General features: G+C 42.9%; 1 protein-coding gene across 1 annotated transcript in view; it reads left to right on the top strand.

Moving 5' to 3' along the window:
• Positions 1-16997, top strand: part of LOC147098096 (scavenger receptor cysteine-rich domain-containing protein DMBT1-like) — a 117521-nt gene extending 100524 nt beyond the window's left edge. The window contains exons 17-20 of the mRNA XM_085970818.1: positions 14974-15088; positions 15534-15688; positions 16138-16295; positions 16953-16997. Of these exons, the coding sequence (XP_085826944.1) occupies positions 14974-15088; positions 15534-15688; positions 16138-16295; positions 16953-16997 (473 nt within the window). The remainder of the gene's footprint in view (positions 1-14973; positions 15089-15533; positions 15689-16137; positions 16296-16952) is intronic.
• Positions 16998-18337: the final 1340 nt, after the last annotated feature.

The raw sequence follows: 18337 nt of genomic DNA on the forward strand, positions 1-18337 counted from the left end.
CCTGCTGCCTCCAGACCTTTGGTCTATTCTGCACCTGGGCCTGCAGGCGTCCGCCTGGGTAAAGGCCCCGTATCCCAGGGGCACAAGCCGTTCACAAGCAGTGGGCCAGTCCAACCAGTCTCAAAGGGGGATTCCTAATTTGCTTATGGGGATTCCATAAGAACATAAGAACATAAGAAATAGGAGCAGGAGTAGGCCAATCGGCCCCTCGAGCCTGCTCCACCATTCAATAAGATCATGGCTGATCTGAACCTAACCTCAAATCTTCTATCACTCTGCATCCACCCGAACCCATGTGATCTCCCGGGAGAGGCGAAAAACCAGATAAAGACCCAATGGCCAATTTGGGAGAAAAAAATCTGGGAAATTCCTCTCCGACCCATCTAGGCGATCGAAATTCTTCCAGGAGATCACTCTGTCCCTATATTTTCTACAGTACTTACCTTCTGTAAAGGCGATCTCCACCCCAGCCAAGAAAAGGAATAAAACCATCTCCTGAAATCTAACAGAATTAGAACACAGTAGGAGCAGAAGAAGGCTACACGGCCCCTGGGCCCACTCCACTACCCACAGGGCCATGACCATTCCGAACCCAGACTCATGTCCAATTTCCTGCCCGCTCCCCGTAACCCTTAATTCCCTTTACTTCTAGGAAACTATCTATTTCTGTTTTAAATTTATTTAATGATGTCGCTTCCACAGCTTTCTGGGGCAGCAAATTCCACAAACCTACCACCCTCTGAGTGTAGAAGTTTCTCCTCATCTCAGTTTTGAATGAGCAGCCCCTTATTTTAAGATTATGCCCCCTAGTTCTAGTTTCACCCATCATTGGGAACATCCTCACCGCATCCACCCGATCAAGCCCCTTCACAATCTTATATGTTTCAATAAGATCGCCTCTCATTCTTCTGAACTCCAATGAGTAGAGTCCCAATCTACTCAACCTCTCCTCATATGACCACCCCCTCATCCCCGGGATTAACCGAGTGAACCTTCTTTGTACTGACTCGAGAGCAAGTATGTCTTTTCTTAAGTATGGACACCAAAACTGTATGCAGTATTCCAGGTGCGGCCTCACCAATACCTTGTACAACTGCAGCAATACCTCCCTGTTTTTATATTCCAACCCCCTAGCAATAAAAGCCAACATTCCATTGGCCTTCTTAATCACTTGCTGCACCTGCATACTAACTTTTTGAGTTTCGTGCACCAGGACCCCCAGATCCCTTTGTACTACAGTACTTTCCAGTTTCTTGCCATTAAGATAATAACTTGCTCTATGATTTTTCCTGCCAAAGTGCATAACCTCACACCTTCCAGTATTGTATTCCATCTGCCAAATCTCTGCCCACTTACTTAGCCTGTCTATGTCCCTTTGCAGGTTTTTTATGTCCTCCTCACTCAGTACGTTCCGTCCCATCTTTGTATCATCTGCAAACTTTGATATGTTACACTCGGTCCCCTCCTCCAAATCGTTAATATAGATTGTAAAGAGTTGGGTACCCAGCACTGACCCCTGCGGAACACCACTAGTTACTGGTTGCCAATCTGAGAACGAACCATTTATCCCAACTCTCTGCTTTCTGTTAGAGAGCCAATCCTCCACCCACGCCAGAATATTACCCCCAATCCCGTGATTTTTTATCTTGAGCAATAATCTTTTGTGTGGCACCTTGTCAAATGCCTTTTGGAAGTCTAAATACACTACGTCCACTGGTTCCCCTTTATCCACCCTGTATGTTACTTCCTCAAAAAACTCAAGCAAATTTGTTAAACATGACTTCCCCTTCATGAAACCATGCTGAGTTTGCCCTATTAAATTATGTTTATCCAAATGTCCCATTACTGTCTCCTTAATAATGGACTCTAACATTTTACCAACCACAGATGTTAGGCTAACAGGTCTATAGTTTCCAGCATTCTGCCTACTACCCTTTTTAAATAAGGGTGTTACATTAGCAGTTTTCCAATCTGCCGGAACCTTTGCTGAGTCCAGTGAGTTTTGGAAAATTATTACCAATGCATCCACAATCCCTACCGCTACTTCCCTCAAGACCCTGGGATGCAAGCCATCAGGTCCATGGGATTTATCCGCCTTGAGTCCCATTATTTTACCAAGTACCACTTCCTTAGTGATTTTAATTGTATTTAGTTCCTCCCCCCCTAGAGCCCCCTGTTTATCCAGTGTTGGGATATTCTTAGTGTCCTCTACTGTAAAGACTGATACAAAATAATTGTTCAGTGTTTTTGCCATCTCCATGTTTCCCACCATTAATTTCACAGTCTCATCCTCTAAGGGACCAACATTTACTTTAGCCACCCTTTTTCTTTTTATATAACTATAGAAACTTTTACTGTCTGTTTTTATATTTTTTGCTAATTTACTTTCATAATCTATCTTCCCTTTCTTAATCAATCTTTTTGTTATTTTTTGCTGTCTTTTAAAGACTTCCCAATCTTCCATCCTCCCACTAGATTTGGCTACCTTATATGCCCTTGTTTTTAGTCGGATACTATCCTTAATTACTTTACTTAGCCACGGATGGCTATCTTTTCTTTTACACCCTTTTTTCCTCAGTGGAATATATATTTTTTGGAAGTTGTAAAATAACTCCTTAAACGTACACCACTGGTCATGTACCGTCTTACCCTTTAATCTATTTTCCCAGTCCACTCTAATTAATTCCGCTCTCATACCTTCATAGTCTCCTTTATTCAAGCTCAGCACGCTTGTTTGAGATCCAACCTTCTCACCCTCTAATTGAATATGGAACTCAACCATGTTATGGTCACTCATTCCAAGGGGATCCTTTACTAGGACATTTTTAATTAATCCTGTCTCATTACACAGGACCAAATCTAAGGTTGCTTGCCCCCTGGTCGGTTCAGTTACATACTGCTCAAGAAACCCATCCCTAATACACTCAATGAACTCTTCCTCAAGGCTGCTCTGCCCAATTTGATTTGTCCAGTTAATATGATAATTAAAATCCCCCATAATTATAGCTGTTCCCTTATTACAAGCCTCAACTATTTCCTGATTAATACTCCGTCCAACAGAGTTGCAACTGTTTGGAGGCCTATAGACTACACCCACTAGTGTTTTTTTCCCCTGATTATTCCTTACCTCCACCCAAACTGTTTCACTATCCTGCTCCTTTGACCCAACATCATTTCTCTGTATTATAGTGATTCCTTCCTTTATTAACATAGCCACCCCACCTCCTCTCCCTTCCTGCCTGTCCTTCCTGATTGTTAAATAACCTGGTATGTTTAATTCCCAGTCATGGTCACCCTGCAGCCATGTTTCTGTAATGGCCACAAGATCATACCCATATGTCATTATTTGTGCCGTTAACTCATTCATTTTGTTACGAATGCTACGTGAATTCTGATAAAGAACTTTCAAAAATGTTTTGTAACACTTAGTTCCTGTTTTTTTCCCTTTTTAGTACTTTACTTTTTACTCCATACCTTCTGTCCCTTCCTGACACATTCTGTTCTTTAATTCCCCCACTGCTACCTAAGTCTATGACCTTCTCTGTTGTCATTTCTATTATTTGCTCTCTAGAAACCTCCCCCCGACTAATTAGTTTAAAGCCCTCTCTACAGCCCTAGTTATATGATTCGCCAGGACTCTAGTCCCAGCACTGGCCAACTGGAGTCCATCCCAAAAGAACAGCTCCCTCCTGTCCCAGTACTGGTGCCAGTGTCCCAAGAAGCAAAACCCATTTCTCCCACACCAGTCTTTGAGCCACGCATTTAACTCTTTAATTTTATTTATCCTAGCCAAATTCGCTTGTGGCTCAGGTAATAACCCAGAGATTATTACCCTTGAGGTTCTGTTTTTTAATTTGACCCCTAGCTGCTCATACTCCTTTAACAGAACCGTCTTCCTTGTCCTATCTACGTCGTTTGTACCAACATGGACCACGACAACTGGATCCTCCCCCTCCCACTGCAAGTTTCTTTCCAGCCCAGAAGAGATGTCCTTAACCCTGGCACCAGGCAGGCAACACAGCCTTCGGGACTCCCGCTCTTGACTGCAGAGAACCCTATCTATCCCCCTAATGATACTATCCCCTACCACTACAACATTTCTTTTTACTCCCTCCACTTGAATGGCCCCCTGTACCACGGTGCTGTGGCCAGGTTGCTCATCCTCCTTGCAGTCCCCGCTCCCGCCCTCACAGGGAGTAAGAACCTCAATCCTGCTGGACAAGAACAAGGGCTGCGTCTCCTTCAACACTACATCCTGGATCCCTGTACCTTCCTCGCTCATAGTCACACCGTCCTGTCCCTGACCACGGACTACATCTGTAGTAATTAACTTCATAGGTGTGACCATCTCCTGAAACATAGAGTCCAGGAACTTCTCCCCCTCCCTGATGTGTCGCAGTGTCCGAAGCTCGGTCTCAAGCTCCATAACATGGAACTTGAGTTCCTCTAGCAGCAAACACTTGTCGCAGATGTAATCACCGTTAGCCTCAATGGGGTTCACCGGCTCCCACATCTCGCAACAGTAACACATCACCTGCTCCATTCTATATAATTAATTTAATTTCTTGTTATTAGTTATGAAGACCCTGCCCGGATATATATGATAATATCACACCACTATTCAATAGGACATACCAACTTAAAGGTATGAAAGAGAAGAGAAGGAAGAAAACCAACCAACGAGCTGATCACCAACCTCCTCCTTGAATACTGTCTGTGGAGCCTGTTTGGTTGACTCGTCTCGCTGCTCCGCCTCCGCAGTGCTGTCTAAGCCTGGGAGTGGGGAATAAAACAGAGCAAAAAACACACCCTCACCTCCCACTTATCCGAACTCTCCCACTTAGCAAAACTCCAACAGCACTCAATGCACAAGGCACTCCGTGCACTGCACTAGCCCCTCCCCTTTTATACCCGGATTCTACTTCCTGTATAAACTGCCCAAGAGTTTAAAAAACCCTTAAAAAATTAAACTTACTTCAAATAATTGACTTCTTAACACACTAAAATTCACAAAATACACTTAAATGATTTTTCTCCCACTTAGCAAAACTCCAACAGCACTCAATGCACAAGGCACTTCCATTTAAGTATGGAATCGCCTTAAGCATAATGGCCCAGATTTTCCAGGGCCGATGACCAAGTACACGGTGTGTACGCTGCCGTTAGTGCCCCACAACTTCCGGGTTTCCACAATGCGTGAAAACCCAGAACTTGCGATCTGTCAAGTTTCAGCCCGACAGATCCACCGCATCCCCAGAAATGGACATTCGCTGGCAGAGATTTGGGCTATTTACCCAACTACTGCCCAGCGAATGCCCGTGAAACTCTTACACCTGGTAAAAGCAGGGGTAAGGACTTCTTTTAACAGCGGAAGACGTTAAATAAATATTTAAATAGTTAAAAAAATTATTTTAACGTAATAAAACTTTAAAATTAGTTTAGGTTAATTTTAGCCTCTTAAAACATTTAAATTTATAATTCTAAAAAATTAAACATTGGCGTTAAATGTTTAATTAAATTGTATTTTAATTAGTTTTAAATGTGTAATGATTTGTTTTTATTTAACTGGTGTGTAATAGTCTTTTTTAGGGGATTCCTACTCATGCCTAATGGGAATTCCGTATGTAAATGCCGTTAGCATAATGGAAATTCCTCTTTATGATAGTTTGGGCACGGAGAGGCCCAGGACCGCAAGTGTCCGAACCTCCGAGACCATCAGGTTGGTTCGCACTATTCTTGCCGTTTGGAGGCATTCGCCCGCAGGAAGCCTCCGACCACAAATTCTAAGTGCAGTTTCACACCACTTAAATAAAAATACATAATCACAGGTTCCAAATTAGTTAAATTACAATTTAATTAAACATTTAAAACAATTTTATTTGGAGAATAAACGTAACCATTTTTAAAGGGGCAAAAATAACCTAAACTAATTTTAAAGGATTAAATAACTTAAAAAAATGTATTTCAATATGTATTTAAACCCTTATGTTGGTAAAAGAAGGCCTTACCGCTGTTTTACCAGGCGTAAGGGTTTCGTGGGCAAATAGTCCAACTCTGCACCAGTGAATGTCAATTTCCTGCAAATTCGAAAGATCTGTTAAACAGATTCTGGACAGATTGCAAGTTCTGGGTTGTCGCGCGTCACACGCGGAACCCCAGAACTTGCGGGAAACTTGCGATAGTGTGTGTACACGTTCATAGGCCGCGGAAAATCCAGGCCCTCATTTTCTGTGTTTGCTGATCTTGGAGTCTCTGTCACTAACATTTCATTTTATTCCCTTTAAACAATCCCATAAAAACTCGTTGCTTTTATGAGGTGACAGCCGCATTGTCCCAGATTTCGTTTCTCTTGGTGACTGGATTCCTGTATTTGGAACACGTTCCTCGCAGGAAATCCTAACCTGTGATTGGTTGTTTCTATCCGACTTATTCTAACAGGTTGTATTCTGATATATAACATTAATTTACAAATTGTGCATCAGGTTATTAGAGCAATATCGCTTATCGACTCGATGAAATCTTTCTCTTGGGCTATTTTTAGTGAGGGAGTTAACCGCTAACATAAATCATTTGGTTAAAAAACAGATGGATGAACGAATTGGATATTGTCCTCCTTGCACTATTTTCTGACCCATGTGTGGGACGGGGGTGGGGGTCAATTTGTGCAGTCACCACCGGTGGCTTTAGAGTCTCTGAAAATGAAAGAGACGGCGGGAGGGTGAGGGGGATCATGATCAGGAACCACCGCTCTCTCTCTGTACTAACCAACTATGCTATAGAATATTTTCTCTGCTCTGATACCTGAGATATTGCCTGTACTAATGGGTTGTGCTGTATATTATTGTGGCTGACCGCTGGGAGGGCCATTATTTATGGTCCATCCTTAGTTGTCCTGATAAGGTAGTGATGGGCCTTCCTCTTGAATCACTGCAGTCCTTGTGTTGAATGTTTCCCACAATGGTGTCAGTTACCAAATTCCAGGACATTGTCTCGGATACGCTGAAGCTATTGGGCTGGAAATTGCAGTCAGAGGCTTCCCGCGGGTGAATGCCTCTGAACCACAAGTAAACTCCGCACCTACCTGGTGCCTCTGGACCTTCGGACACTTGTGCTCCTGGGCCTCCAGGCATAAGCCTATGTTAAGGCCCACGTATCCCAGGAGCACAGGCGGTGTGCAAGCATCCCTGGTATCAGGTGGGCCAGCCCAACAAATCACAAAGGGGGATTCTCATTATGCTTCTGGGGATTCAATTTAAAGAAAGACTTGCATTTATATAGCGCCTTTCACGGCCACTGGACTGAAGTACTTTTGGAGTGTAGTTACTGTTACAATGTGGGAAATGTGGCAGCCAAGTTGAGCACAGCAAGCTCCCACAAACAGCACTGTGATAATGACCGGATAATCTGTTCTTGTTATCTTTATTGAAGGATGAATATTTACATACGGAATCCACATAAGTTTAACAGGAATCCCCATAAAAATACATTTTAATAACATTGCAGTAAAAATAAATCATCACATGGTTAAAAAGAATTAAAACAAAATTTAATTGAATATTTAAAACGAAAATTTAATTTTTTGAAAAATAAATGAAACCTTTTTTCAAGGCATATAAAATAAAGTAAACTAATTTTAAATTTTTTCTATGTCTAAATCATTTCAATAAATGTATTTTACTATGTATTTAAACGCTTACACTGGCACAAGAAGGTACCTTGCTTTGTACCTTACTCTTGCTTTTAACAGGTTAAGGGTTGCCTGGTCATTCACTGGGCAGTAATTGGGCAAATAACCGAACCCTGCACCAGCGAATGTCCATTTCCTGCGGATGAGCACGATCTGTCAAACAGAATCTTGACAGATTGCAAGTTCTGGGTTTCTGTGCATGTGCATCACATGTGGAACCACGGAACTTGTGGGACACTTATGACCATGTACGCTGTGTGTATGCGCTCACAGACCCCGGAAAATCCGGGCCATTATGTTTTCTGCTCTGATGTCCTGAACAATCTCTCCTATAACCATCCATTATTTATGTTTGACAACTTCTGGTTCCATTGACTCCCTCAATCAGATTGAATATTACACCAGTGACATTTTGGGTGACACTGACCCGGGATCAGAAAATCCTGAAGGGAACTCCTCCAGTATACAGGGTGGGTACATTTGTACTTCCTACAATCCCTTTTTTGCTTTTCACGCTTTCTACTACCTAAAACCAAAAACTAATGATAACAGAGCTTACTTGCCGATGAATGACACTGCCAAGGACCCGTAGAACCTGATAATGATTTTAGTTACAAAATAGTGTAGAAATAATTTGGATTTGAAACAAAATCCTGTCAATTTCCCCCAATGGTAAAATAGAATTTTTTTTTCGTTCTCGGATTCGTGGCAGGGCCAGCATTTATTGCCCATCCCTAATTGCCATTGAGAAGGTGGAGGTGAGACGCCTTCTTGAACCGCTGGAGTCCCTGTGGTGAGGGTATTCCCACAGTGCTGTTACAGAGGGAGTTACAGGATTTTGACCCAACGAAGATGAAGGAATGTCGATATATTTCCATGCCAGAATGGTGTGCAACTTGGAGGGGAACTTGCAGTTGATGGTGGTCGCAGGTGCCTGCTGGCCTTGTCCTTCTAGGTGGTAGAGGTCGCGGTTTTGGGAAGTGCTGCTGAAAAAGCCTTGGCGAGTTGATGCAGTGCATCTTGTAGATGGTACACACTGGAGCTATGGTATGCCGGTGGTGGAGGGAGATAATCTATAAGGTGCTGGATGGGGTGCCAATCAAGCTGGCTGAATTGTCCTCGATGGTGTCGTGCTTCTTGAGTGTTGCAGGAGCTGCACTTATCCAGGCAAGTGGAGAATATTTCATCACACTCCTGACTTGTGCCTTGTAGATGGTGGAAAGACTTTGGGGAAACAGGAAATGAGACAATTGCCACAGAGGTACCAGCCTCTGATCTGCTCTTGTAGTCATAGTATTTATGTGACCGGTCAATGGTGACACCTTCCACCACTTTGCTGATGATTGAGAATAGACTGATTGGGCGGTAATTGTCCGGATTGGATTTGCCCTGCTTTTTGTGAACAGTTCTTGCCTGGGCAGTTTTCCACATTGTCGGGTAGATGCCAGTGTTGTCGCTGCATTGGACCTCTTGCATAGAGGTGCGGCTGGTTCTGGAGCACAGGTCTTCAGCCGGCATGTTGTTAGAACCCATAGCCTTTGCTGTATGCAGTGCACCCAGCTGTTTCCTGATATCACGTGGAGTGAATCGAATTGGCTGAAGAGTGGCTTCTGAGATGATGGGGACCAGAGGAGGAGGCCGATATATTTCATCCACTCGGCACTTCTGGCTGAAGTTGGTTGCAAATGCTTCAGCCTTGTCTTTTGCACTCGTGTGCTAGGCTTCGCCATCATTGGGGCTGGGTATATAGATGCAGCCTGTTCCTCCCGTTAGTTGTTTAATTATCCGCCACCATTCACTACTGGATGTGGCAGGACTGCAGAGCTTTAATCTGAACCACTGATTCTGTAAATTCTGTACCCTTGCTGCCCTCAGTGTTTCTTCCAAGTGGTGTTCAACATGGAGGACTACTGGTTTAGCAGCTGAAGGCGGGTGGCAGGTTTAATGATCAATAACATGTCATTCTGGAGCGGTACACTAGATGGAGCCGTAGAGCTGTATAGAGCTGTATATTTATTTGTATGTGTTTAAGACTACACTACCCACGATGCATTAGGCTACCCTAGATGGAAGCCTGCACACAGGTCCACATGCTGAATCTCTACAGATGCTGTACCTAGAGAATATGTACGGCATAAATGTCTAGCTAGAAGCTAGCTGTTCATAATAAGAATGTCTAGTTATTAATGAACATAACATGGTACCAGGATTGGTGAAGATCTGCTGAAAAATGTGAAAAGCGACATGGAGAATTCGAGGCCACCGGAGTTTTTGAATCTCACGGGAAATGTCGACTACAATTGGCAGACTTTCAAAGAACAATTCGAACTCTACATTGCTGCCAGCGGATTCGGTACGAAGCCAGATGCAAGAAAAATAGCGTTGCTGCTCACGGTTGCAGGCCCACAGGTGATAGAGGTATTTAATACATTTGCATTTAATCCAGAGGAGAACAGAGAAAATTTAGACGATGTGCTAAAGAAATTTGATAAACATTGTTCTCACAAAAAGAATGAAACCTATGAAGGATACGTGTTCCATTCGAGGACACAGCAGCAAAATGAGACTTTTGATAGCTTTATCACCAATCTGAAACTGAAAGCACAGACATGTAATTTCTCTAAGCTGAAAGCATCCATGATTCATGCCAGATTGTGTTTGGTATTCATGATAAAAAAGTCAGGGAACGCCTATTGAGAGAAACCGAACTAACATTGGAAAATGCTGTGAATATATGCCAAGCCAGTGAGCAAGCTCGACAGCACGCGAAGACTTTCAGTGAATTCAATAACGATGCAATTGTAGTAAGTGCTGATGTCGGTGCTGTGTTCTACAAGGGGAAGCAACATGGGCAGAACAGAAATGAAAAGCAATTGGAGGAAGGAATTTTTAATTGTAAACGCTGTGGTTACAAACACCAGTTAAAACAATGCCCAGCGTTTGGAAAAATGTGCACAAAATGTCACGGAAAGAATCACTTTGCCAAACAATGCTTTTCAAAAGTAAAAACAAAGAAAGGGCAACAAGTTCGAGCTAATGTGATTGAGGACACTGATTTAAGTGAGACATTTTTTGTAGGAATGGTGTCATGTGACAATATAGAAAAGGATACAGAAAATGTGCAGCCCTCAGGAATAAACAATGCTGAACATGCATTAAAATGCAGTAAAAGAGGACAAATGGATGATCCCACTGCAGGTAAATGGAGCATTAGTTACATTGAAACTAGGCACTGGGGCAAAAGCAAACTTAATCAGTATGAGTGACATTAAAAATATGGAAGAAAAGCCCAAAATACAGAAAAAGTCAGTATTACATGAGGACTATAATGGACAGAAAATAGATAGCTTAGGTGTATGCAGACTTAAAGTGACAGTCAAAGACAAAGTGCATCAGCTCATGTTTTCTGTTGTGGCTGAAGGACTTGATTCACTACTGGGTGACAAAACTTGTGAGGACTTAGAACTGGTCAAGAGAGTATACTGTATAAACTATGCCATAAACAGGCCAGATGAATCAGTGGATTCTGTAGTAAGTAATTTCCAGGATGTGTTCAAAGGATTTGGGGTTCTACCATTCACTTACAAGATCCAGCTAAAGGAGGATGCTCAGACAGTGGTACATACTCCACGAAGAGTTCCAGCATCCCTGCGTGACCGGCTCGAGAAAGAACTGGACAGAATGACCACACTAGGAATCATCGGGAAATACGAAGAGCCAACAGACTGGGTTAACTCCATGGTATGTGCAAAGAAAAAGAACAATGATCTAAGAATATGCATGGATCCAAAGGACTTAAATACAAACATAAAACATGAACACTACCAGATTCCCAAGCGAGAAGAAATCACCAGTGAAATGTCAGGTGCCAGATACTTTACAAAGCTCGATGCTGCACAAGGATTCTGGCAACTAAAACTGGATGAAGAGAGCACCAAATACTGTACTTTCAACACACCATTTGGCAGGTATTGTTTCCTCAGAATGCCTTTTGGGATAATATCTGCATCTGAAATCTTTCATAGACCGATGCAACACATAATTGAAGGTCTGGAAGGAGTTCGGGTCTATGTTGATGACATCATCATCTGGGGCGCCACACAGAAAGAACACAATGAGAGACTGACTAAAGTACTACAGAGCATACGCCGGAATGGACTGAAGCTCAACAAAGCCAAGTGTCAGATTGGCATCCAGGAAGTCACTTTCCTAGGAGATAATCTATCTGGTAAAGGAATAGAGCCAGATATGGAAAAAGTAAACGCCATACTCAACATGCCCCGACCCACTGATAAAAAAGGAGTGCTACGCATCATGGGGGTGATAAACTTCATTGGAAAGTTCATTCCTAACTTGTCAGCCAAGACAACCTATCTGCGAGACCTGCTACATAAAACAAATGAGTTTGCATGGACAGAAAGACATGAACAAGAGTGGATGAACCTCAAAACAGTGCTGACAACCTCACCTGTACTCACTTTCTTTGACCCAACAAAGAGAATCAAAGTGTCAACGGATGCATCAAAGGATGGCCTAGGCACGGTCTTGCTACAAGCAGAGGGTGAAGATTGGAAGCCTGTTGCCTATGCCTCCAGGTCTATGACTGATATTGAGTGTCGATACGCCCAGATTGAAAAGGAATGTCTAGGCTTGGTAGTTGGACTAGAAAAGTTTCATGGCTACATATATGGACTTCCCACCTTCACAGTTGAGACAGACCACAGCCCACTGTTTGCCATCATAACAAAGAACCTGAATGAGATGTCTCCAAGGATTGAACGACTCATGATGAAGCTGCAAAGGTATGACTTTGAACTGATCTACACACCAGGCAAATACATAGTGTTAGCAGATGCACTATCCCGAGCACCCACAATGAGTCATGTGAGCTCTACTGAAGATGTGGATGTTCATGTGAGTATGGTCACTGCTGCGCTGCCTGTGTCAGAAACAAAATCAAAGCAAATAGCAGAAGAAACAGTAAATGATACAATATTACAAACAGTAATAGAGAACATTCATCATGGTTGGCCAAAAGGTTACTGTCCAAAATATTTTCACACAAGGTCAGAATTGAGTGTCACAAGTGGACTATTACTAAAACAGAACAGAATAGTCATTCCACAGGCTCTACGTCAAGACATGCTCAAAAGAATTCACGAGGGACACCTCGGAATTGAAAAATGCAAAAGGAGAGCAAGAGACACTGTTTATTGGCCTGGCATAAATAAGGACATTGAGAACATGATAGGCAAATGTGAGACATGTCAGAAACACTAAAACAAACAAACAAAGGAACCAATGATAGTAGCTGACTTACCAACAGCACCACGGCAAAAGGTTGGTATGGACCTCTTTCATTTAAATGGTAAAGAATATCTAATAGTGATTGACTACTATTCTAACTATCCTGAGATGACACTGCAATCAAGCACATCTGCAAGCAGTGTCATAATGCATGTGAAATCCATCTGCGCCAGACATGGAATTCCCAGGATTGCCGTATGCGACATGGTCCGTGCTTCAACTGCAAGGAGTGGCAACAGTTTGCAGCACAGTATGACTTTCAGCACATCACATCCAGTATTTTGTATGCTCAGTCAAATGGTAAGGCAGAGAATGGTGTTGAAGTTCTCAAGCAGCTACTGAAGAAAGTGACAGAAAGCAAGTCTGATCCTTATCTCGCCCTGCTGAGCTACCGAGCCTCACCTTTAGACTGTGGTTCTTCACCTGCTGAACTACTAATGGGTCGCAAGTTGCGCACCACCCTACCCTGCTGTGCAAAAGAACAGCAAAGTAAGGAACTGAGACAGAGACTTCAACTGTTAAAGCTGAAACAGAAATCATACTATGACAAGTCATCCAAAACTCTAAAACTATTGACAAGGGATGATGTTGTCAGGATTGAGAATCCAGATGCATGGAACAGGAAAGCTACAGTTCTTGAGGAAGTACGACCAAGGTCATACACTGTTAGAACTGAGGAAGGACAGATTCTCAGGAGGAAACGCCGTTCCCTCCTGAAAACACAAGAAACCAAGAGCAGATTGATGACAATGCCGTAACTAAATCTTGTCATTCACCACCAGAACAATCTCATGAAAACACATCAGACTTACCCACGCTGAGAAGACCCACACGTGCAGTAAAAAAGCCTGATAGACTTAACCTTTGAGTACAAAGAAAAACTATATTGAAAATGTATTGACTGTTGTGAAAATGTTTGTTTATGGAGCACTAACAAAAGTGTTACTGATATCTTCTTTATCGTTTTTCTTGAAAGTTGATTGATATTGATTTTGTTAACCTCAAAGAAAGGGGGATGTAATGATCAATAACGTCATTCTGGCGTGGTACACTAGATGGAGCCGTAGAGCTGTATCGAGCTGTATATTTAGTTGTATGTGTTTAAGACTACACTACCCACGATGCACTAGGCTACCCAGGAGGCAGTAGTCAAGATGGAAGCCTGCACACAGGTACACATGCTGAATCTCTACAGATGCTGTACCTAGAGTCCGTGTACTGAATAAATGTCTAGCTAGAAGCTAGCTATTCATAATAAGAATGTCTAGTTATTAATGAACATAACAGCAGGTGCTAATCATCAGCGGGTTTCCTTGCCTGTGCTGCACCTGAAGCCACAAGAGTTCATGGTTCTGGAGTCAAAGTTCAGTGCTCCCATTGCCATTCCCTCTCGAATGTATAGCACTGTACCGCCACTTCTGGTCGGTCTGTTCTCCCTGGACAAGATATAGCTAGGGATGGTGGAGTCTGGGACATTGGCTGAAAAGTATGATTCTGTGAGTATCACTATGTCAGGCTGTTGCTTGCTAGTCTGTGGGACAGCTCTCCCAATTTTGGCACAAGGCCCCAGATGATAATGAGATGGACCTTGCAGGGTCGACTGGGCTGGGTGTGCCACTGTCGTGTCCAAGGTGTAAAATGATCAGGAAACCCCGCTCACACTCTCTGTACTAACCGACTATGTTATACATTATTTTCCCTGCTCTGATACCTGAGATATTACCTGTACTAATGGACTGTACATTATTGTGTCCGACTGCTGGGAGGGCCGGCATTTATGGTCCATCCCTAGTTGCCCTGATAAGGTAGTGGTGGGCCTTCCTCTGAACCACTGCAGTCCTTGTAGTGAATGATCTCCCACAATGGTGTCAGTTACCAAATTCCAGGATATTGTCACAGGGAAGGTGAAGGTATTATGTTGTCTGCTGCTATGTGCTAATCAATCTCTCCAATAACCATCCATTTTTTGTGTTTGACAGTTTCGGGTTCCATTGACTCCCTCAATCAGATCGAATATTACACCAGTGACATTTTGGGTGACAATGATCCGGGATCAGAAAATCCTGAAGGGAACACCTCCAGTATTCAGGGTGGGTACATTTTCACTCCCCACGATCTCTTTTTTGGAATGCAAGCTCTCTACCACCTAAAACCAGCAATTAAAGATATCAGAACTTACTCGCCGAAAAATGACACTGCCAAGGATCTGTAGTACTGAAAAATGATTTTAGTTACAAAATATTGTGGACATGCTTTTTCATTTGAAATGAATTCCTATCGATTTCCCCACCCTGTGTTTCCTCACCCAGCACTATGGGCATTGAAATGTGTGTGCAGGTTGTGTGGGTGATTCAGTGCGATATGTGTGACTTTAAAATGCAGACTAAACTACCTCGACATGACACGGTCCAATCATTCCCCCAGATAACCGCACTTCACCCGAAGACCACATTGGTCCACTCTCCCGCCCTGCAAGGCCTGGGTAGATTGATTTATAATAATATCATTCTGAGTACTCCGTGCTGGCATTTGGTTTCAGTGGAAATCTCTATTTCCTGCCATGTCCGGTTCTGGGCGATTATGACGATGTTGAGACTGGAGTCACTGACACTCAGGGCGGTCACTTTCTGCTGGACGGTGGTCCTGATGATCTCCTCACACTCAGAAGTGCCGGCAGTGATCTCTCCACTCTCGGTGAGTTACATCTCTGACATTCCCGCAGTCACCAGCCCTCTGTGCAGGAATGGACTGGCGCTGTTTTAAATTCCCTTTCAGTCGGCGGTGACACAGAGCGATGGTTGATTTAAGTCATGTTGTTATTACAGGAAATGAAGTCTTCTAGAAAAGAGATGTTCTAGAAAAGAGATCCTGATGCTGTTCAGTGTGGATTACCTTCATGTTAATACTCGCACCAGGAATCCTTCCAGTGCTCAAACTGAACCGCCTGATTCTCGGATATTAGATGCACCTCATCTGCTGTCACCCAGCGGTAAAACACAGCACGAGGGTGTGGGTAGAAAACAATTCTCTTCCACTCACAGACCAACAAAGTCCAGCCCCTTCAACAAATTGACAGATATATGTGACCCACACTGATGCGGGTTTTACCGCCATCATTAACCCATAATCTGTCTCTCCCACAGTGTACAGCTCTCAGACCCGCACTGATCCCGGTTTACCAGTTCCTTCCACTCCTGGTAACAATGACCATGTTCACTGTGACACGTTCACAACCCCGGACATTCCGCCACCGATGGGCAGTGAATGTGTGGCTCAAATTGTTACATCTACGTCAAAGCCGGTAAGAGCAATGTTTTATTATATGTTGCATTGTTTGTGCCCCAGTGCTGGGTGAGTGTCCAGTCCCGGGTGGATTCTACTGTGTGACAATGGGCAGTGTGTTCAACCGTTAGTGATACTGAAACTAGCAGAGAGAACATGCTGTGTATTTACTGTGGAAATAAATACCCCATTATACTGGCTGTAATTAATTCAATTCTGTGATTGTGGGGACTGGGTTTAACAGCAAACTATATTGAAACTGTCAGAGATGATGTTTATTTATTATTTAAATAAAAGGCTAATTGACGTGAAATGTCAGGAAGAATATTCTGAGTAGTGAAAAAGACTCCATTTGATTGTATGGTGTGTTGGTGAATTGTTTAATCCTCTCTCTCTCTCAAGGTCTTTGTTTTTTCCTTTCAGGTAAAAGTCAGCTGATAATCCCGGATGTGATGTCCCGGGGCGTGTCACAGAGTAGCAGGAAATATTGTGTGTGAAATCTGAGAGAATGTCCATTCAGCATGTTCACACTGTTGGAAATGTTAATGTGCTTTTCTTCACGATATAAACATCACTTTGTTTTATCAATCGCCATGTTAATTTGTTTTGAAATAAATAGATTTAGCTTTTCTCTATATTCTGTCTGCGTTCTGCTTAATTAAAAATTATAAAACAGGAAGAATGTATTCGGATCATTGCTCTGTCTATAGCAATACTGTAAGACACTGCTCTGCGTGGATTAATCAACTCTGTAACAGAGATTAAGAACCTATGCTTATTGTTGAAGGTTTTATATGAATTCATTTTGTAAACGCTTCATTTTTCATCCTCCATTTAAGATGGTTCAGAATCCGCAGGGGGTCAAAGGAATGGTCTGTCTGTTTTACCTCCCTTTATAATAACTGTTCCATGCTCTGCCATATACTCAATGTACAGAGACTGCTGCAGTTTCATACTGGAAGTGGTGATGTACATAGCAATTAAAAATAAAAATGCATTTATTAAATATTATGTTGAAATTTGTGCCCTTGCCGTTGTTCATGTTTTTATTATGTCCCAATAGTAAACACACACCAACCCCTAGATAGAGCAGAATGTTGTTTTACTGCACTAGTCCTGTCCCTGGGAATTCGGCATATGGAGGGAGACCAGGAGAATCTGATCAGAGTTTCACGGCCACTGTTTTTGGACTTTAATTCTGAAAGCTAAATATTTCAGTTATTCAGCCGCAGTGAGCAATGGTCACACAATTAGCAAAACGACTGTACCGTACAGTGTCCGCCAGCAGGTGGCGATACTTATTCCATCAACTGAAAGTACTGAAGTACAAAGGGATCTGCGTGTCCTGGTGCACGAAACTCAAAAGGTTAGTGTGCAGGTGCAGCAAGTGATTAAGAATGCCAATGGAATGTTGGCTTTCATTGCTAGGGGGATAGAATATAAAAATAGGGAGGTATTGCTTCAGTTTTACAAGGTATTGGTGAGACCGCAGCTGGAATACTGCATACAGTTTTGGTGTCCATACTTAAGAAAAGACATACTTGCTCTCGAGTCAGTACAAAGAAGGTTCACTCGCTTAATCCCGGGGATGAGGGGATGGACATATGAGTAGAGGTTGAGTAGATTGGGATTCTACTCATTGGAGTTCAGAAGAATGAGAGGTGATCTTATTGAAACATATAAGATTGTCAAGGGGTTGGATCAGGTGGATGCAGGGAGGATGTTCCCGATGGTGGGTTAAACTAGAACTAGGGGGCATAGTCTTAGAATAAGGGGCTGCTCTTTCAAAACTGAGAGGAGGAGGAACTACTTCACTCAGAGGGTGGTAGGTCCATGGAATATGCTGCCCCAAAAAGCTGTAGAAGCTACATCATTACATAAATTTAAAACAGAAATACAGTTTCCTAGAAGTAAAGGGAATTAAGGGTTACGGGGAGCGGGCACGAAATTTGGACATGAGTCTAGGTTCGGATCGGACATGGCCCTGTGTGTAGCGGAGCAGGCCCAGGGGCCGTGTAGCCTGATCCTGCTCCTATTTTGTGTGTCTAATTCTGTTAGATT

Source organism: Somniosus microcephalus, chromosome 30 (assembly GCF_052327205.1).
Source record: "Somniosus microcephalus isolate GS21.2 chromosome 30, FLI_Smic_1.0, whole genome shotgun sequence".
NCBI lineage: Eukaryota > Metazoa > Chordata > Chondrichthyes > Squaliformes > Somniosidae > Somniosus > Somniosus microcephalus.